Source organism: Cavia porcellus, unplaced genomic scaffold (genome assembly GCF_034190915.1).
Source record: "Cavia porcellus strain 051 isolate PalLab524CR breed Dunkin Hartley unplaced genomic scaffold, mCavPor4.1 scaffold_14, whole genome shotgun sequence".
NCBI lineage: Eukaryota > Metazoa > Chordata > Mammalia > Rodentia > Caviidae > Cavia > Cavia porcellus.
The window spans coordinates 12,336,122-12,358,145 of record NW_026947497.1 but is presented as its reverse complement, the minus strand read 5'-3'; the positions used below and the strand labels follow the sequence as shown (position 1 = coordinate 12,358,145).

Sequence of the window (22,024 nt, the reverse complement as noted above, 5' to 3'; positions counted from 1 at the left end):
AAATACATCGTGTAACTTTTCTTAAAAATTTAGTATAGTAATGAGTCCTACTTCTTGCTTGTAACAATAATGTTAAAGGCTTAGAAAACACATTTCCTCTCTGGTTTAATAGTTAGCTGATCATTATGATAAAAATTGAAAAATCTGTTTTAAGATGAGATATATTTACTAGTTATAACACTGGAAATATTCTACATCCCTGAAAGACTTGGTAGTCAGTAGTATCACGTGTGAGAGTGGTTTTTAATAGGATTAAAAAGTGAAAGACCCAGCATAACAACGGAGTGGACCTTCCATAGTTCTAGCTATACCATTTGTAAGCGTTGCATGGTATTTCTTGCTTACATGGATTAGTTTAATTTTACAGTGCATGGGTTTACCTTCATGTCGAATTTAGAGCTGAACTCTACATCACACTGAGAAATGCATGAAGACTTTTGTTTGGTTTTATACATATGGAGGAGAACTCTGGATACATGTTTAGTTTATTTGTTTGGTTTAAAGATTATATATGATATTTATATAAATTTATCACTTTTTAAAATACTGAATCTATAAAAGGACACAGACTAGTATCTTACTAAAATCTGTTTTTCATCACTGTGTGTATAGCTATTAATTGGAAGTTTGTTTCCAATTATTTTGAGCACTAGCCTTTAATCATTCCAAGTAGAATATTGTGTTTTTCTTATAAATATTGCAAAATTTCTTTGCCAAAAAAAATCTTAGTATTTTTAATGGAAACACTTATGAAATTATTTTAAGAAGTGTATCTTAATATGGGCAGTTACAGTGTACTTTTCAGTGTGCTTACTAATCTTCAACTTCATTTGTAGTTTTACAAAGAAAGAAAGCTTTTCATTATGGAAGAATAGTCTGCTATCAATGGCAGCCAGTTTCTAGTAGAAAAAAACTGGAAAAATCTAATTGTTCCTGAAATGTAAATTATCCATTATAATTCCATTGCATTGATCATAAACATGAAAAAAATCTTACAGCTATTGTCAGCCTATCTAAGTATAATACCTTTACCCACTTCATTAAATGATACAACAAATGCTTTTTTCTCTTTACAAAGGAGTAAGGTGGACAGATAGGCTGGCGGTTCTATGCTTTGACATAGTGTCTGACACAGAAGGCATTGTTTACTGGTTGATGGATGACTTGGAAATAAAAATTATTCGATTTTCAGATTCAAATTCATTTGTAAAATGTACTCAATATTTAATAAACATACAAGAAAGCACACCTTTTGGGGCACTGTAACACAAACACACCTTTACACAGTTCTGAAAGTAAACTGCGTATTTGTACCACTTCTGCAACTCACCTGGATTTATAATGCTTCAGAGGTTAGGCAACCAGAGTACTCCCTTTTTTGTGTGCAGCATTTGACATTTTATTTGTTAAAAACCACTTAATGTATTTGTCCATTTGCATGTCAACATATGCACACAGCCTGCTGAGGAATTTTGCATGATATATAAATCACTAGCCAAGTTTTTAAGAAGTGAAGCTATTCACTGTCTGCAACTTAAAATGTGTTTTCTTCTCAACAGGAGTCAACAGAGAGTTCAAATACAACAATTGAGGATGAAGATGTAAAAGGTATGATTGAACCAGAAGGAGAAATCCTAACTCAGAGCTCCATCTATTTATCAGGAAAAAACAAGCTTAGTTCAATAGAAATAGGCTTGTTTTAAAACACAAAAGTAAACCATGCATGTGGGCTCATGCCTGTATTCCCAGCACTCAGGAGGCTGAAGCAGGAGGATCGATGAGTTCTTTCTAGACCAGTCTAGGCCACAAAGTAAACTTAAGGCCAGCCTGAACTGCATAGTGAGACCTTGTCTCAAAAAGACAAAAAAATTAATTTTCTTTTTCATTAATGTATGTATATAATAATTTTATCATTTTATATTGTTTTAAGTATTTGTAACTATAGGATATGTGATATATATATATACATATATATTTATATAGACATATATACTATAATGATACTTAGTAACAATAGTTTGAGTAGACAATAAATTATAAATGTACAAGTTAAAAAGTAGTCACACACTTCAGGTTTGTTCATCAAACCTGTTTAGAAAACAATTTATATTCAAGAATGTAGTATGAAAATAAGTTTTTTAAACTTTTGATGGTCTCCAGTAGGGATCAATGGGATGCTGTAGTTGGCAGCCTTTTTATCCTGTTTTCCTGTGCTTTCATTATGCATTCTTGACTGCCATTCACTTTGGTTCACAAAGTGTTTCTAGCTACTAACATCTTCTTATTCCTTTGTACAAGCAGACCAAGCATATTTATAGTTGCTTTATTTCCTTTTGGTTATATCACTGTTTTAGAACTGTTAGTTTGGCTTCAATTCTTTTGCAATTTTTTTTTGCTTTATTTCCTTTTGGTTATATCACTGTTTTAGAACTGTTAGTTTGGCTTCAATTCTTTTGCAATTTTTTTTATAATGCAGCATATGTAACTATAGCATCCACAGGTTCTATATCTTGAAGCTATTCTGAAATGAATGATAACAATAATTAAAATAGAAATCTTAAAGAAAAGATTGTAAAAAAACTTGGAAAGTGTGATCTATCATTTAATCTTTCTTTATCCAGAAAGATTGTTTACTTAATGGTATCATCAAAAGCTGTAATTCTGTAGGTGATAGTAGGAAAATACAGTCTTTAAATGCTGTATTCATATTATAGAGGCAAGAACTAGGACATTCTCAGGTCACAGAATCATAGGAGCAGTTTAGGAAATAAAAATGGCTGTAGACCATTTTTACCAGTCATTTTGGCTGGTTGAATTTAACAACTGACGAGATGAAAGTATGCTCTTAGTGTTACTAGTGCGCTGACCTGACTCTGCTACAAGTAGCCTGACATTGTTTTTACAGTACAAAGATGGATGACTGTGTGGAGGATTTTATTTAGTAGATATGTTTATCCCATTTTTTGCCCCTGAGCTAAAATTTGAACTAAAGTAATTTTATAAATCATAGATGCTGGTCACATTAGATAAGCAGATTATTTTAATCACATAAACAGATGTGTTGTTTAACTCTCATAGTGATTCAAGAAGAATCATCTTGTAAGTGTTTTGGATCCATTACCTCTTTCTACTAAGCAAATGTTTCATACAATTTTTTTGTATTCTTCCTTGATGAAAGTTTTATTATCTAGTGGAGAGACTGAATCATTATGTAACTAAATAAATTTAGAAAAATACTAACATCTCACTGTATGCAGTTCATTTACCAAGGAATGTCATTATTCCTTAATGATTATGACCATGGTTTTATTTATTTATTATGTAAATAGTATATAAAAAAGAGGCCCTCACTCTGTGTGGTGATGCATTCCTATAATTCCAGCTACTCTGGAGGATTGAAAATTTGAGGCCAACCTGGGAGATTTAGTGAGACCTTGTTTCAAATATAATGAAAAGAGCAAGAGAGATAGCTCAGTGTTCCTTGGTTCAATCCTTAGTACCAGAAAGCAAGAAAAAAAAAATTCCTCTGGTATATCACAAAGGAAGCAGTATTTGTCTATATAATTGTGCTGAGAGTATATACACTAAATACTAAATACTAGTGAAATTAAATGTAATGAGGAGGACAAAAGAAATGTCCAGATGACGAATTGAGCCCAAGGTACTTTGGCTTATTTATCCAAAACAATTAAGTGAATTAAATTCCTATTTAATTTTACTAGCATAGATACGACCACAGAGTCATAGATACAGAACCTTAGGCCTCGTTTTGCTGTGTGTAAGACTTACGTTTCAGGATTTGGTAGCTAATACTGAATGATATAAGAAGTTTTTAAGACTAGATGATGCTTCAAAAGATTTTCTAGTCCATCATTCTATCAGGCAGGTGGTACACGAAATGACAATGAATGTTTTTACTGTATTTATTATGCAGCTTGTGCAAGGGTCTCTCCATTTATCAACCTACAATCCTCAAGACCTTAAAATAGTTCTACTTTGGAAAGTTGATGCCCTCTTTCCTTTGCCTCAGAAGCTGCTATATAGCTCTGGGTAGCTTAGTAGAAAATGTGGTTATTGTCCAGTTCTGATAGAACACGAATTTACCTACATATCTAACACGTTAGAGCTCATAAAGACTGTCAGTCATATAATCCAACTTCTCTGTACAATGCTGTATCATTCCACAAAATTAAATGTCTTCCTTCCACACTTACACTGTCTGACCTTGTTGCTTCAGTATGTAGACTTGTTATTATGTGAAACACCAAGAGCTTTTAAACAGCTCTTTTACGCGCGTTTCTGATGCACCTCTGTGTGTTGGCAAACTCTGCCTTACCTGTTGCTAACGCCTGGGGAGGGGTGTTTTAACACCAGTATCTAGAATCTTGTCTCATGGTAACACATGAATAGCATAGTGCAAGCTTCCTTGTCAATGCCCAATCACCAAGAACTCTGTGGCAGTAACAACTTCTGCGTTCTGTCCCTTGGGGTGGGGCGGGTTGTGTGTAAAGAAATGAGGTAGATCAATAGTACAATTCCTTCTCCTGACCTCTTGAGGCAAGATGGGACACACAGACAGCCCTCCTCTTCTCCAGGAATGAGGAAGTAGAATAAAAAGTACATTAAGGGTGCTTCACAGACAGGAGAATCTGGGGTATTTTAGAAACCAGGATTTAGAGGCCTCATTTTGCTTTACACTGCGTTTTACTTGCATTCAGAGTGGCCTGGGGTTCTCTGCCATCCCAGTCTGTGTTACTTTTGAATTATATGTAGTCTTTCAGACTCTTCGTCCATTCAGGAAATACTTATTGAATGCCTACCGTTTTCCAGATTCCACCTATTGTTTTTTGTGCCATAATCAAGAGATTTCAAAGACTCAGAGTCAAAATATTCTTCATAGCATTCTATGTATTATTTTTACTATAATTTAAGCCCATTTCTTTAATTCAACAAATACAAGAAAACTTAGTGCAGAAGTGTGGCTCAAAATAAATGCATTTTTATTTAAAAATCTTTTTTTTTCTTAAAACCTTCCATATTGAGTTACAACATTTTCCTTCTTGAGCTTACAGCCATCCTGAAGAAGTTGGCTTGTTTTATAAACCTTATTTTTAAAAAGCTCTAGATTTTGTTTTTTCTTTCTCCAAAGGCAATGGATGTGTTGAGTTCTTAGTGTTGACCTTTTATGCAGCTCCCTAAATCAAAAATGAAATATTGTTCTGGATACTGTATTCATAAAATATGATAATAGCCCATAATATACCCAAAAAAGAAAAAAAAATTTCCTACAGCATGGTGCTTGTGTTTTCAGAATTTACATTTGTAGCCCAAAATTGCTGAAAGAGGCACTTCCATTTGAATGCAGTCCTTTCCACTCAGTTGGGGTTTTAGCCTTTCATTACTGCCTTTCCAATTCCAACAGTGCTGCGCTCTGGGGTGTGATACACCTAAAACCAGTGAGCCTTAGCAGTGGTCCTTACTCCTTAGTGTCCATTTGAAGACGTCCTTTGCTTTGTGGCTATGGTCACAGTCTGCAGGACCTGCTACTGTATGCCACAATGCCTCTCCACTTTTTTGGCCCACCATCACCATTGCCCAGAATCATCTCCTCCTATGTGATGAGCTCTTTTCTGTCTGCTGGCTCTTGGAGCCGCTCTTTCCCTGCATGCCAGAGTTGGTCTCCTGTATGCCCCCATCATCCCTACCACTCATCCTGCTTCCGGCACCTCACTTCAGCTCATCCCTCAGCACTGCTTGGATCTCTTGCTGTAGTTCATGACTCTTACAGATGTAAGCCATAGAGCTCTGCATTACAAAGAGAACTGCAGCTGTGAGGCTGATTTATGGGGAGCTACATACTTGTTTAACCCCTTTTTCCTTTCCCTGACTAATAGGTGATGTAGTAAAGCTGCCTAGGATGCTTGCAGAAGGCCTAGTTAAGTACAAAAGTATTGGCACCCTTATCACTTGCATGGGTCTGCTATCTTAGGGCATCAGAATGTCAGAGTCTGAGCTAATCTGCAGAATCTCTTGAGGAGTGATTTTTTTGTGTCTTTTGGAAATATGTACAATATTCAGCTATCCTTAGTTCTCATTGGAGTTCTTGGAGCAGATGATGAAATGATGCTCATCTTCTTCCAATTCTTATGCAGTTTGTCACCTGGGACATGTCTTCCATGCTTTTCCCTCACCCAGAGACTATGCAAATCAAGACACTCCTGGATATTTTACTTAAGGACTTTTGATAACTATGTCATTGTTAAGCTGAAAATGTTTTAGAAGAAATGTAAAATGGCTTTATCTAAAATTTAACATTGGAAGGGCAATTCAAATCTTTTGTTTGCATGTGTCTACATGTTGGTCTTGTAACTGTTATATCTGGATTAGTATCTAACAGAACTGATCCAGAATTTGTTCTACTCTACCACCAAAGCATAATAGCTGCATTTTCTGATTTTCTCTTTTTGCTTTTCTTCTATTTTACATTTATTCTCACCCTTTTTCTTTTGTGAAGTTTGCGTCTTGCGTTTGTCAGCTTGTGCAGCTTTACTGACAAAAACACAGAGTCAAAACTGTTGTCAACCCAGGTGAAACAAGTTCCAAAGCAAAACCCAAAACTAACAAATAAATAATGTTATTATCATTAAGAAAACAGACACCCTATATTTTAATCAAGTTTCTCTCTCAGAAGTTCTTATAAACAGCTTATTTTTTGTAACTTTGCACAATTCTGTAATGAGTTTGAAATAATCACAGGAAAATTAAAATAGTATTATTTTATGAAATATTGCATAAATTCAAAATGCAAGTGAAATCAACCCTCCAGATCTACACTCTGCAGGTCAAAACTAATCAGACAAAAAAAAATACTATATGTATTGAACAGGAACAGATTCTTTTTCTTGTCATTATTCCCTAGGCAGTAATGTTCAACCATTTGCACAGCATTTACATATACCTCTTATTAAATGATATAAGCAGTAAAGAAGTGATTTAAAGTATACGAGAGGGTATGTGTGAGTTATATCCAAAAGGCAGGTCATTTTATGTAATTATGTTGAATATGCCTGAATTTTTGTGATCCTCAGGAGCATTGGAACCAGTTCCCCCAGACACGAAGCAACAACCATAAAATTCCTTTCATCAGTTTCTAAACTTGTATTAAACTACTAATTTATACACTTTGGATCATTTTAATAATCCAGAATTTTAAAAAGCTAACATTTTTTATTCATAGATGTTACCTTATGTGAGAGTTAGATATATAAAAGTTAACCAGACTCACCATTATATAATTGAAAATTTCACAGATGGCAAACATATACCTGATGTTAGAGTTGCGTACATATTGAGTATAAATGTTTTTATTAAACAACACGTGTATCTATTTTCCCGTTACCCAAAATTATGGTCCTATTTATTATTTCTTTATTCATTTTGAGATAGCATCTTGCTATGTAATCCAGGCTGGCCTTGAACCATGCCTGGCCTTTTTTATGATCTAATTTCATAAGATGTGAAATTTAAAATTACATGCTTTTAGATATTTATTACTCTGCCTTTTTTATCTTTTCAGATTATAATTCTATCCTTTTTGTCTGCTTTGCTGATGTAAAATAACCTGTAGTCCCAGCACTGTGGGAGGCAGAGGCAAAAATCATAAATTTAAAGCCAATTGGGACAGCTATATGACTTCCTGAGATCATGTCTAAAAGTTTTTAAAAAGAAATAGTTTAGTGTGGAGGCTCTGAATTCAATCACCAGGCCATAAAAAAAAGAATGGGAAGAAATCTGAAGTAGGGTATGAAAAGCATCAACAGTGACCTGATTGAATGTACACTGCACTTCTAGTGCCATCCACATCCAGCCAACTCTGCCAAGCTGCATGACTGCTCTGTGACTTAGGTTTCCTCCTAGTAACACAATTTAGATGTTTAAATCAATGATACAAGCTTCTAAGCTTTTTCCTACCCCACTCTGACACTATACTATTCATAGACTGTTAGGATGGTCTTTGTATATTTTTAGATATGTGCAATAATACTACCTAACAATAAGAGGTGTTAATAATACCAACTGTTCAAAACAATTGCATAAAGACACTTAATTCAAAGTTGGGAAAAAGGAGTAAATTCCTATGGCTTTAGGAATTGTAATATCCAATATGTTATCAATAGCACTATTGGATTGTTAGATCTGTACTTAAAACACATCCCAATTGGAATGACAATGGGGTCATATTTCATGTTTCTAACATAGCTACAAAATTACTATAACAATATTCAAAATTTGATCTCTTATGCCTCTACAGAAATTAAACTGTAATTATTTACATTTTATTAACTGAATTGTTATTTAATGCTTGAATCATTTATTAGAATAAAATAATTGCATGAATGAAATACTATCTCCTTTACTGAATTTTCTATTTTTTCCTACTAATAAATAGACCACAAAATTCCATGAAATTGTGTGTCAGTATTGTGATTTTTCTTGTAAGTCAGTGAACTAGCTCAGATTTTTTTTCTACCAATGAATTTCTGTTACAATTCCTTATGTGTTGGAAAAATTAGTTCTAAAGTAGTCAAAGAAATGAAACTTAGTCCTGTATGATTTTTACATCTATTATATTATAGGTTCTTTCATTTCAGAGCAACATAATAAATAGAAAAGATAGGAGGAGGAGGAAGCAGAGAGGGCACTATTAAATGAAGTCATTTAATAAAAGAGACATAAAAGTAAACTTTACCTACCAGGAGAAAACTGCCTAGATAGAAAATATTGTGCTAGCTTTATGGGCTAGACAGACTCAGAGCTATTAGGGAGTGGCTAGTATTCTGAAGAAAAAGCTGAGGAATAAAATAAGTAACATACCTTGTACAAAAAAGTAAACTTTACTCTTCCCATCTGGAATAATGTATGTTCATTATTATTAGTGTGACTAATATTTTGTATTGTTTTGTGGGTACCTACAAGTATGATATGTTAGGTAGACACTGGCTTCATTTCTTACTCTCCAGAATAAAGTCTAAAAAACTGTGCCACACAAAAGACAAAGGATTGAGTTTTAGATAGTTTAGGCTAATCCTGAATGTATTATGGGGACTGTATTCTAGTTTAAATCAACAGAGAATGGATTGTGATCAGTAACATGTCACTAAACTGTAAGAATTGTGTGCAGTCCTGGAGATGAAATTCATCAAGGCAGTTTCATTTCCAAACTTTGGAACATTATACAGCCATTCAATTTAATAACATTGGCTTTGATGTAAGTATTGTGAAGTACAGCTTGGATACAAGGAAAATACAAAGGTGCTGTTGGGCCAGGCTTAAAATTCTTGTATTTTGAGACTATATAGGTTTTTTTTGTCATAACTATATAATGCATGTACATATAAATTTAGTGGCACTCATTTTATGTCCATGTTTGTGCTTGGAGTTTGCATTTTCAAAGTTCTCTAATGTATTAGGACTAAATAACAGTTTTCATAAGATTAGTGTTGAAGTAGGGATAGATTAAAGGAATAATATCTTTTAATGTAATATATCTTGATTTGCTTCTGAAAATTGAGTTTACAGAAAACTGATCTACTTTGAAAGTGTTCATAATTGTTCATAATCCTCATCTCTCTTCAGCAAGTGTGACTTGGCTAAATATTACCACATCTAATCTTGGTTCCATCAGCCAATAGGAGAGCTTAGTAGAAGTAAGATCCCTCTGCCTCGGTTTACTCATCTGTAAAATGGAGATGATAGCATTAATTATTACTTTTAGATGTTGAGGGTTAAACCAGATGGTGGATCTAAAGAGTTTTCACAGAGTCAAACACATCGTAGCTTCTCCGTGAGTTAGCAGTCACTACTGTTGTTGGGTACAAGGTCCTATTGTAGTCATCAAGCTTCCTGAATGCAAAAGGATTGCTGGGTTCCAGGTCCTCGAGAGCTGCTGAGGATTCACTCATAGTGACCGCCTCTTACTGCTGTACTAATTCTGACTTCTCAAAGATGGGACCCCTGAACTGGGTTTTAAAGGATTAATAAGAGAGTCTACATAGAGAACCCAGAAACAAAGCATGGTGCATCGTACGTCCTACAGACAGCTCAGGATATCACCCGAGATTGAAATCCACATGAAGAGAGAGGGTCAATGCAAATTGATAGGCAGGAACCTGCAGTCACAGGAAGAAGCCGAGGTTAATCTACTGGATGAGAGGTCACAGACAAAGATGCTACAATGCGAGCTACCCGGAGAATATCAAAGCCTTGAAAGCAGGGGACTGATGTCATCACATGCCGCAGGTGGCCTGCACATTTGACAGGTAGAAGGCTGAAGGTGGTGAGACCATTTCAGCACTGTCTAAAAACTCATGGTCCAGGTCCACTTGAACTTCGTTGAGGGTTGTTTTCATTTAGTTTTTGAGGGATGTTTGTTTGTTTGTTTTCATGCAGGGCTTTTACACTGCACTACATTTCCATCTTTTTTTTTTTTTAGTTTGAGACAGGATCTCACAAAATTGCTGACTTGCCCAGGCTGAACTGTTAATTTACAGTGGTCTTGCCTCTGCTTACCATAGTGTGCAGCAGCACGCCCTGTTGTCTTAGTTTTGTTTTGGGATTAATGGATCATATTTGTAGGTGAATCCTAAAGGACAAACAGGAATGAAGAGATATGCTGCTCTTTTCGGTTATTCTTTCAACAAATGTGTTTGGGTTTCAGGTCCTGTTAAACGCACCAGATATTCAGAGGCAAGAATATTGGCGGGATTTCCACTTTCATAAAATTTATTTTACCCAGGAGAAATAGATAATAAATAAGATTGATATAATCTCTATGAAAGACTCACCATTTTAATAAAATAATCACAGAGTAGCCGAAGATTTTAACCTGCATTATCCTGACTAAATCCACATCCACTTAAGTCTGGTTAAGCTGGCTTTCAGAAACACATGAAGCATGGAGCAGTTAAGTTACAGAAACAGTAGTGGTTTAAGCAGGAGCTGAAGTCACACTTTTAGGCCCTGTACTGCATTACTTGGGGTTTGCTAGAACCTTTCAACCCTCCCATACTACCAATCATATCCTAGAGAAGTGATGGTGAACCTTTTAGAGACCAAGTGCCCAAACTGAAATGCACTTATTGCTGCAAAGTGCAGAACTGCTGTTAACCTGAGTATCTGATGCTCAGAGGCTGGAGTGATTTGGCTTGGTGCTGATAGAGTGGATTGTGTGTGCCTGCTGAAGTACACGTGCCATAGGTTTACACCTACTGACCATGTACATTTAATAATATATGAAAGAATTCCAGAAAGCTAGTGGCAAAGTCACAGGGCTGGGAGGTTTCTAACAAATGTGAAGACATCCATGGGTAGGAGCATGATCTAACCTGCCACATGTTCAGCCCTTTTCAGTTACCTTATTTTGAAACAAGTGCTTACTAAGTCTAGGCGTGAACTGAGCTTGTGATCCTCCTGCCTCAGCCTCCCAGAGTTCACCACACACCTGATAGAGAAGCCTGTACTTAAAATATTTGGATTCACTTTTAAAAAAATGATTGAAAGCCTATTATGTGCTATAAGTTGTAGAATAGACTAAAAAAGGTTTAGGTTTTCCATAAGAGAGCACTCAAGTTCATTAAAATTATTTTGCACTTTGCATTTCTCCAGTGAATGGCTATTTTTTTTTAATTAACATCTTGTTCCATGTTAAAAATTAATCTTCTCTAGTTGATTTTCCTATTATCTGGTTTTGAATGCTGGTGATGCTTTCATTCTTTTATTTTGATCAGTTACTGTTTTATTTTATATGAATTCATTGTGTGTGAAGATATGGACAGCTATTTTGGGAAGAACAGGAGATACTGTAATAGCCACAACTGACTTCCTGCTGTCTTGTTTTGAAATCCTGCGTTGTTTGCATTGTTTTATTCTGGCCTGATTTGCTCTGTTCTGTTTTGTTTTACTTTATTCTCTTTAAAATAAAAAAAATTAGCCTTCTTCTAAAGTACAATGCTTGCTCCTTAAAACTCTGTGGATTTGGTAGTCCATCTTACTTATTTCTCTTGATATGTCTTGTACTATTTCTCCCTTAGCCATTTCTGTTGAGAATGATTTGTCTTAGGAAAGTAAGCCTGTTCTCATTATATTGGACTGGTTCCATGCTTGCATTGCTGTGATTTATTCTACTGTGCAACTCTGTACCCCACTGCTTACTTGAAAGTGAGCACTCAGTGCCAGAAGGGAGCCATGCAGCAAGCAAACACCTTTCAATGGTTGCTTGGCTCACTTTAAAATAAAGCAAAAAAATTAAATGATATTTAAAGATTCCTGAACTAGTCATTTGAGTTTTCTTTTAAAACAAATATCAAGACCCTCTATAAATCTATTTCATGTCGCATAAATGGTAGGTTGATTACATTTTTAAAGTATGACTGCATACTGACACCTTTAAAGAACATACCTTTCCCTTCTTCCTCAGTCTGCAATATTTTGATCAAGTTGCATTACTCCTGTGTTTTATGCCTCAATCTTTTCACATCCCATCCTCTCTGTCTCTGTCTTTCTTTGTCTCTGTCTCTCTGTCTCTCCATATACATATATGGATGATACAGATATAGATGTATCCTCTGCCTCCCTGTAGTACTAGGGAGTGAACCCATAACCTTCACACTGAGCTACATCCTCGCTCCTTTTTATTTTGACACAGTGTCTTGATAAATTGCCCAAACTGTGCTTGATCTTGCAGTCCTCCTGCCTTAGCTTCCCAGAGTGCTAGTGTTCCAGCTCTGAGTAACCATCTTAGACCTCCCTTATCTCCTTAATTTTGGTTACAACCTATATCTAATCTATTACCAAAGCCTATTAATTCCTCTTCCAAAGTGTATCCTTTTTAAAAAAAACTTCTACTGCACTGAACCCACTGCTGTCACTCTGGCCCACGGCACCGTGGTGTTTTGCCTGTAATTTTGCCACAGCTTCTTAGCTAGTTTGCCTCCCCTTCATTATCTGCCTCTATTCTGTTCTCATCATAGTAGTTTAACAGGCAGCACTGTTATACATTCTCCAGTACTTTGCCAAAGACATGAGAATCCAGTGAGCCCCACCTGACGTATGTCCCCTTAGCTCTTCTGGGACTTGCTGTGTCCTTCCAGGTGTGTCTGCTGCAGCTGTCATGTGGCTTGCTGCCTCTTTGCCTCTGATCTCTGGTCACATGTTGTCCTCAGTGTCCTTTCTTGACAACTCTATTTAAATTGCATCCATCCAAACCCAGTACTCCATATCCCCTTGTCAGTTTTTCTTTTCTTAGTATTCACTAGTAGGTAAAATATTTAGTTTGCTGATTTCGCTATTGTTTCTCTTTTCCCTACTAGAATACAAGTCTCATTGGGGCAGAGATTTTTTTGTCTGTTTTGTTCACAACTTTATCTACAGAATCTAGGCTGAGTTGAGCAGTAGGAGGAATAATATTTTTACTGGTAGTAGAAGGATCCATTTTGGATGCTAACTGTACCCTGTTCTAAGAGCCACTAAAATATCCAGGATTTTAACAGGACATGGTATCCCAGAACTCAAGAGGCTGAAGCAGGAAGAGTGATATGAGTTTGAGACAGTTTGGGAGCATAGTGAGTCCAAGGCTAGCCTATAGCATTGTGAAACCTTGTCTCAAAACACACACACACACACACACACACAATAAAATATCCAGAATTATCTCTCAATGATGGTCACACTACAACCATTCATCTCCTTAAGTTTTTATCTATGTGACCCCTCCTATAATTTAGGAATTAAAATAGACTCGATGTCTGTCAAATGCCCAGTAATGCCTAATATGTGAAACTAGCAAAATCATATTTTTTCCTGACCATTTCCCCAGAGCACATAACATGAGCACAAAGACTCACTACTAAAAGAATCCATAAATCCAAATGGACCTGAAGGGTTTAATTTTTTTAGCATTATCGTTTCTATTTTCTCCATCATTTATTTTAGGTGATGAAGCATCTGTAAATGTTAATACCCACCCACTTACCCACAGACATACATGGAAACTGCCCTACTATAAAAAGCAAATTCATCTTTGCTTTAAAGTTGGTGTTAATTTGTTACTAAAGTAACAGTACTTTTTGAATTCATGATGAATCTTAAGCAATTCGTTTTAATTCTCCTCTTTTTGCTTTCCCAGTACCACATAATAGACACTCAGTAAAGTCATGTTACATAACATTTTTCCATTTACTTCATTTTGTTTAAACTCTTAAAATTTATAGATCAAAACCAGGCATGGTGGTACATGCCTTTCCTCCCAGATTATGCCTGTGATCCCAACATTCCAGAGGCTTCTCAGGAGAATCATAAATTTGAAACCAGTGAACTACATAGTGAGACCCTGCCTCAATTAACAAACTCCCCCCAAAAAAGAGAGTGCAAACACATACTCTGTTTTCACTTTAACATTGTATCTTTTACGTAACAACTCAAAATCCTCTTTCCTTAAAACTCATCTACTCATTCATTAAGTTAAAGACATTATCTTGCTGTGTGGTACAGGTTGATCTACAAATGTATAGTCTGAGTTAGCCTTGAACCTGCAGTCCTTCTATCTCAGCCTCTAGAGGGCTAGGATTATGTGCATGCACCATCACACCAGGCTTGAAATTGATTCTTTTAGCTCTAGGTATCTCAAGTGTTTTGAAAAATTGGCTCACTTTTGACTGCATTTCAGTCATCACTATTGAGTGTAACAGAAAAATAGGTAGACTTTGGGATTGCTTTCCCCAAATGCACAATATAAACATAAAAAGAGCTTCCTATGCAAAAGCATTTAAACAACTTGTATGTCCCCTTCCAAGGCTGTGATAACCAGCTGAATGTTTCCTCCAAGGAACACAGACCATTTTGACAGAAGATATTAGACTGAGTGTTAAAGATGTTTTGTTTGTTTTCTTAAATGATTCTATACAGGGTCATTGGTTTCTTTATTAACATCGCTGCATGTGGTTCCTTAAAATGAGTCTAGCAATACAAAGATGGGGATTGTTAAGGAGAGAACTTTGGATTTTAGAGGAAGTCGACATAATAGACAAAAACTCATTGCCTTTATGGCTGTCATTTTAAAAGGACAAGAAAGAAATCCTGTTCCACAGTATCAGTTGTTTACAGTCCAGCTAGGAATTGTTTTCAACTGGAAAATAAAAACACATGTTAGAATAGTGTCTGTTCTGTGGAGAAACTTTTACTCTGCATATAGCCTACTTTACTCAGTGGTATCCTAATTAAATATTGCATCATAATACTCATAAGTTGAACAGAAAGATAGGATATTTCTGAAAAATGGAGAAATAATTCTGAAAAGGGTAATAGTCTATACAGAAAAGGTAACTTGGACTGGATATAAAAACGCACATCTGTATTCCCAGTACTCAGGAGGCTGAGGCAGGACGAGTTTGAGTGACACCAGCCTGTAGTATACAGCAAGATCATGTTTAAGACAGAGAGGTACAGAGCTAGAAAGAAAAGAAAGAGAAAGGAGAGAGGAAATAGAAAAGGTGGCTTACTTTCAAGAGTCTGTTGTGATATTTTAGAGGTATTTGTGCCAGTATAGAAACCGTGTGAGTATATAAGATTACATATTTAAACTTCTCTTCAAATAATAGAAACTTTTTATTCATAATTTTTACTAGAGACCCTTAAAATTTATTAGTGATATTGAAATATATGTACTTAATAACAGTGAAATTCCTTGTACCTGTTACTAAAGATAAAATAAACAAAAAACTTGTTTGGGATAAGTGTGTAAATACCACTACCTGAGTTGAATTCCTCAGACTCAGTGCTAGAAATTACCATGAGCAGTGTGGTAAATTGTTCTCCACTAGGGCTGGGTCAAGTCGACCTCATTCATCCACAGTGGCAGGTGGTCATATCTGCCTGCACCAGAGCAGAGTTAACCTTTGGTATCCTTGATATCCTTCTGGGAACTTCCTAGTCTGTATCTCCATGTCATCTTGAAGTTATTGTCTAGAAAAATTCTTGGCATTATCTTACTGTCTGTTAATATAACGTGGACAAGAATTTTGTACATGTGGAATGTTTCATTCATAAAATAATTTGAGGGCCAGGGACTTAGCTCAGCGGTATAAGTGCCTGCCTGGCAAGCTTAAGGTTGTGAGTGCAATCTCTGGTGCTAAAAAAGAAAGAAAGAAAAAACCATAAAATAATTTGAGTAATGTCTGTGATGAATTTCTATCTCTATAGTAAATCTCAACAAATAAAAGAAAAACAATGTATGCACACATAAATATGCATACACTATGAATTACATTTTCTAGTAATCTGATAATTTATGGTAATTTACATTTATACATGTTAAAATAAATGAGAGTAAGAATAATGTTCTGGAATATAAGGCTCATAAATTTAATTTTGACTGCAGTCATGTTGGTTCTACAAGCTACAAAATTTGACTGTGATATTTCAATACATACTTCTAAGTTAATTTTCCAAACAGAATTTAAAGCAAAATACTCCACAGATAAACTGGTTACATAGCCCTTGCAAGTATCATTTTTATGAAAAAAAAATTGCTACTATGTCTCAGGAAGTTTGAATCTTATAGAATATTTTTTTCTTTCCAAATTAAGCTTTGAAAATGTTGTAAGTAATCACAGAAATGGCTCTTGGTCCTAGGAATCTTATCATTGCTCTCTGTTATATGCTTAGGAACACTGAAAGGATTAGAGAAATTTGAGGCGAGGATGTCTATATGGTGAAAATGGAAGGCACAAATAATTTCTCAGGAGATCTAAGTAAGTCTTAGAGTTGTGCCAGAATTTTACACTTCTGACTTTGTAAATTGATCCAGACTGAACGTTGCTTTGCCTTTTCAATGTAATGGCCTGACATCGCAGAAAACTCCTGTAGTCATTGAAGCTGGGTGATGGACTCTAATTCATTGGCTTGGGAAACAGTGAAAACGGTAATGATGGACTTTGTACCAGTTCCTATTTTTGCATTTCCAGAAGAGAAGACTTAGCTAGGAAATCTGAGAGTGCAGACAGGAAATGCAGCTGTGTGCTCTAAGGCAGTAGTGGAATCTGCTGTATTTTCTTGATGGTCTCTAGGAAAAAAAAAAAAATAGGTCAAAATGGGGTAAATGGAAATATTTCATACCTGCAAGGAAAAAAGAAACCACACTCTTACAGTTGAAATATGCTATAATGTTCAGTGTTAAAATTGCTTGACTTCAATCTCTTAGAGGCAGCATCGGTGTGAGAAGTGTTGAAATAGGACCAAAGGCCTCTGCTAACAAGGTGAAAAACTTGAAAAGATCAAACTTGGTCGAATAGATATGGAGAGAGTAACATATTTTTTGTTTGGTTTTTTTTTTGGTTCCCTTACTATGTAGTTAGTATAGTCCTTTTTCAAAAGCAAATCTACGCCAGATGTATAGTCAGTGGCACAGCATCTGCCTGGCAAGTACAAGATTGTGAGTTCTTTTCCTGGTATGAAAGAAGGAAAGAAAGAAAAAAAGAGAAAGAGAGAGAGAGGAAGGAAGGAGAGGAAAGAAAAGAAAAGAAGAAAGTCATGTACAAAAAGTAAATCTGAGGACATCACACTTCAGTTAATATTGTAGATGTTTGAATGTGGTTTTTTGGGGGGCTTTGTTTTGTTTTTTGCTCCCAGCTACTTCTGGCTCAACTAACCAAGAATATGATGGCTGTAGAGAAGAAACACACTTGCCGCAGTCTCGCTGTCTTGAGCCAACGGAGCACTCACAAGTGCATCCTTCGAATTATTCAAGAAACTGTAGTTATAACTTATTTAATAGTTTAATGAATTATAGTTTTTACTAAAATTAAATATTACATGCTTCCTAAGGGAGTGGAATTAACTGTCAATAAGCTAAATAATAGCAATGGAAATCATTAAAAATGTTAAAACTACTATTATGGCAGCAGAGACTTTTTTAATTATTCTCAATGTTTTATGCTTCTGACCACTAATACAGACAGCCATAGCATTAACACTGGAGCATTAGCTTTTGCCCTAAAAAAAATGCATCCTGGACTTTCTTCAAAATATGCACACACACACACACACACACACACACACACACACACAAGAACATGCAAGAACAGAAAAGAAAACCTTTAAAAAGTTCTAAATCTTTAACACTTCTAATATTACTAACTCTTCCAGGTCTGATTTTTCTTTTTCTTTTTGCAAAACTAACTTTGACTATCAACTTGTTCCTGCTAGAGGAGAACAAGGTGCTCTTTTAAATTCAGGCAAATAATGTGAGTCTGTAAACCAGTTTCTTAAAATCTTTTTTTCCATGTCATCAATTTTGAACTGGGAGTAGTGCCACCCCTAGCTGATGCATGTAACATTTTAATACTTAAAATATTCAGTGGTTTCACTCTGGGCTGCTATTTCTAGCACCTATAAATCATCTGGGAATAGCAGAATGGTTACCCAGCTACTTTCATGGGGCCGGCCCAATTCTTTTATATAAGCAGATGTTCTGAGTAACCACAGAGTTTCTGGAGACTATAAAACATTTAAGTCATTTTCCTATGAGAATCTTTGTGAATACTTTATACTTCACTTTTTTATTTTAAAGATAATAAAACAAAACAAAAGCAAAACAGAACAGTACAAAAAACCTTGGACTTCAAAACAAGACAACAGGAAATCAGCAGTGGCTATCATAATGTCTCTTGTTTTCTTCGAAATAGTTGTCCTGGGGGTTGGGGATTTAGCTCAGCAGCATAAATACCTGCCTTACAAGCAGGCATTCATGAGTTCAATCCCTGGTACCGATTAAAAAAAAAAAATAGTTGTCCATACCTTCACACACGATAAATTCAAACAATACAAAATATTGTAAAGCGAGCCCAAACGAAAGAATGAAAGCATTATGAGGCTTCAAAACCAGACAATAGAAAATCAATAATGGCTACCATAATGTCTCTTGTTTCCTTCAAAATGGCTGTCCATACCTTCACACATATTGAAATCAAATCATAGAAAACAGACTAAAACAAATCAAAACAATAAAATAATAAAATTTAATAAAAGCACTATTGGACTTAAAAGCAAGATGATAGAAATCAGTGATGGCTACCATAATGTCTTGTTTTCTTCAGAATAGCTGTTCATACCATGACACATAATAAAATCAATTCTTTATACATCACTTTTTAAAATAATATTTAATTTTCAAATCAAAGTTAAATTTAGGAGTGACAACCTTGTTTTGCTATAACCCAGGAGTATCCTTGCAAATTTTAAAAATTTAAATTTCTTTGCTCTTCTGCTTTTTGATTCTAATAGTACGTCTTTCTAACTAGAAGGTTATGTGTGTTAGTCATTTATGGTTAGACCACAACAGATTAACAGAGCAATAGTACTTCTTCCCCAATTAATACCATTTTTACCTTGAAGCTACACTGCATTAATAGACCAATGTGCAAAGATTGCTTGACAATTTCAGTGTTTTTTAATCTTGAGAGCATGACATGATTAAGGGTTGAAGAGCTGGTGCTATTCAATAGGTGACTTCTGGCTAAATAAGCTTTACAGGACGTTTTGAAATCACTGCACATAAATTTGGTCATGGTTAGTCCTTGTATTTCAATAAAATACTATAGATTTTTAAGCCAATCCTAGAATCTTTGATAGGTGTGAATTTTTAAAAGCAAAAATAATTAAAATTACTCTCACCTGATGACTAGTATAGGAAAAGTCACCAAGAAATAAAGTGTTAATTGTGCAGAGAATGCTAAGAATAGCTGAGTTGATAGAAACTTTTTTCTCTAAAACTACCAACAGTATGAAACTGATCCCCATTTGTATATTTGCCTAGGATAACTATTCCCAAGGGTTTTTTTGTTGTTGTTGTTGTTAATGGCAGTGTGGTGAAAGACAATACAGCCATAGGGCACCTAGTGGTGTGAAACCGGTGTAATAATTAATTACAGCCTTAGCCCAGTAATTAAGTAGTCAGTCACCTTGCCAGAGTACCTTCAAAGGCATTTTCTTGGTTCATTTAAATTTATGGTTTCAAAATATTGAATTAGGCACTGTGGGTTGGAAAGGAACACAATTGAGTGAATTAAACAGTAGATGGAAACCTCAGACAAGTAAAGCTCCAACCCTGGCAGGGGTTCAAGACTTGCTAGATGACTTGAGCAAGTCACCAAACCCTCATCCTTCAAGGTCCTGGGAACCAAGTAATGAATTACTTCTGAGACATGGAGGAAGAAGGAGTTAAGTGAAATAGAACTGTACAGGCTTAGACAGAGTGGGCAGAATTGCTGAGATAAAATGATAACACCCAAAAAACGTTATGGAGCAATTTTAATTGTGCAACTTTTCACTGTTCAATAAGTAATCTTCAGGCACAGTTCATTGAAAAACGTCAGCATGTAACACTCTGAAAATATCCTAGTGAAAATCAATTTGCAGGGATAAATTCAATTCATTTCCTGTCCCAACTTTCATTGCAGGCGTTTATTTCTAACTAGTGCAGATCATCCAGTAGTTTCAATAAATGGAATAATCCCAGCCTAAACACATGAGTAGCCCAAGCTAAAATAGTTAGGCTGTGTACATTCAACACCTTGAAAAGAAGCAATAAGGTTAAACATTGACTAGAAGTCTCTAGTTTCACTTACCCTTTACAAATTAAATGTTCTGTTCCTCCATTATCTAAAGCACTGCAACAGTCTACTGTATTGTGATTTTTCTTTCTTTTTTTTTTTTTTTGAACTGGAAATTGAACTCAGGACCTCACACTTGCCAGGCAGGTGCTTATGCCACTGAGCTAAATCCCCGGCCCTTGTATATTTTGATTTTTCTGCCTACCCAGCCTGAAAGATCCAAGATTCATGAATGCTGTCACAGCACAGTCACTTCCATCCTGCTATCAGACATGATCACCATCTACATACTTGGCATTTATCTAGTGTTTTCAATGTAGAGGATGTGACCCAAAAATACAGTGTATTTTTAAAAACTTATTAAAGACACATTGCTATTAAGCTCCTTCAAAGTAGGCCCCCTCAGAGTACAATTATCCTATCAGTTTCACTTTTCATGGTCATTTTGACTTTGGGGAAGAGCCAGAAGTCAGTTCTGCTGAATAAACTGAATGAAGATACACTATCTTGTTTAAACATTTTGAATTGATTCAAGACATCAAGGCAACTACAACAGCGGAACTAAAGACATTCATGAAAGAGGACTTGTGAAAAGTGGGAAGAATGATGAGATAAGTGTGTTTGAAGCAAGGGGGAGAGACTTGGAGGGAAGTTATTGGCAGTGTTGTTTTTTTTTATTTAAACATCACCATATTTTTGAGTCATACCTCATATATCATGTACTATAGACATTGATTTAGTACAGTCTAAGTGTTCAAAATTCAAGTCCTGGTCAGATGTATGAATATCCTATGATGATGCAGCAAAGACCTAGTAGGATAAAAGCACTGGATCTGGAACCCTCAAGACCTGCAGTACAGAGAGGATAACATTGGAATTGGGTAATGAAGGAGGCCTCCTGCAGAAAGAGGGGAAGTTTTCAGAAGTCTTTGAAGGATAGACCCAGTCATCGAAGAGCTGGGGCTCGCTAAAGCTCTGTCGGCCGCCTCACATGGCTGAACGGTGGGCTCTGTGTGAGCCCTTCAGGAAAGAATATGTCAAGAGATCAACTGGAAACAGAGAGGAAGGCCTTTAAAGCTAAGAGGCTTGAGCTTTGGCTTTAGAGATTAGAGGAAGGACTGAAGTTCTCAAGAGGACTGGGGAGACAGTGTCAACTGAGGCAGCAATGGAAGGCCAGACAGACTGATATTCTAGAAGACTGCAGAGCATGAAGGGCTAAGAACTTGTGAGAGTCCCAATCAGAGCTGTGCCCAGGGCCAAGAGAGGAAGAACTGTCTCTGAAGAGGTCTGGAAACAGCTGCAAGTGGTGATGCATATCTGTAATCTCAGCATACAAGGAACCTGAGGCAGGTGAAATACAA

General features: G+C 35.8%; 1 protein-coding gene across 19 annotated transcripts in view; it reads left to right on the top strand.

Annotated features, from left to right (window-relative positions):
• Positions 1–22,024, top strand: part of Camk2d (calcium/calmodulin dependent protein kinase II delta) — a 298,536-nt gene that overhangs the window by 257,215 nt on the left and 19,297 nt on the right. For all 19 annotated transcript variants that reach the window (XM_063260693.1, XM_063260692.1, XM_023564349.2 and 16 more), the window contains one exon: positions 1,560–1,608. In XM_063260693.1, the coding sequence (XP_063116763.1) occupies positions 1,560–1,608 (49 nt within the window). The remainder of the gene's footprint in view (positions 1–1,559; positions 1,609–22,024) is intronic.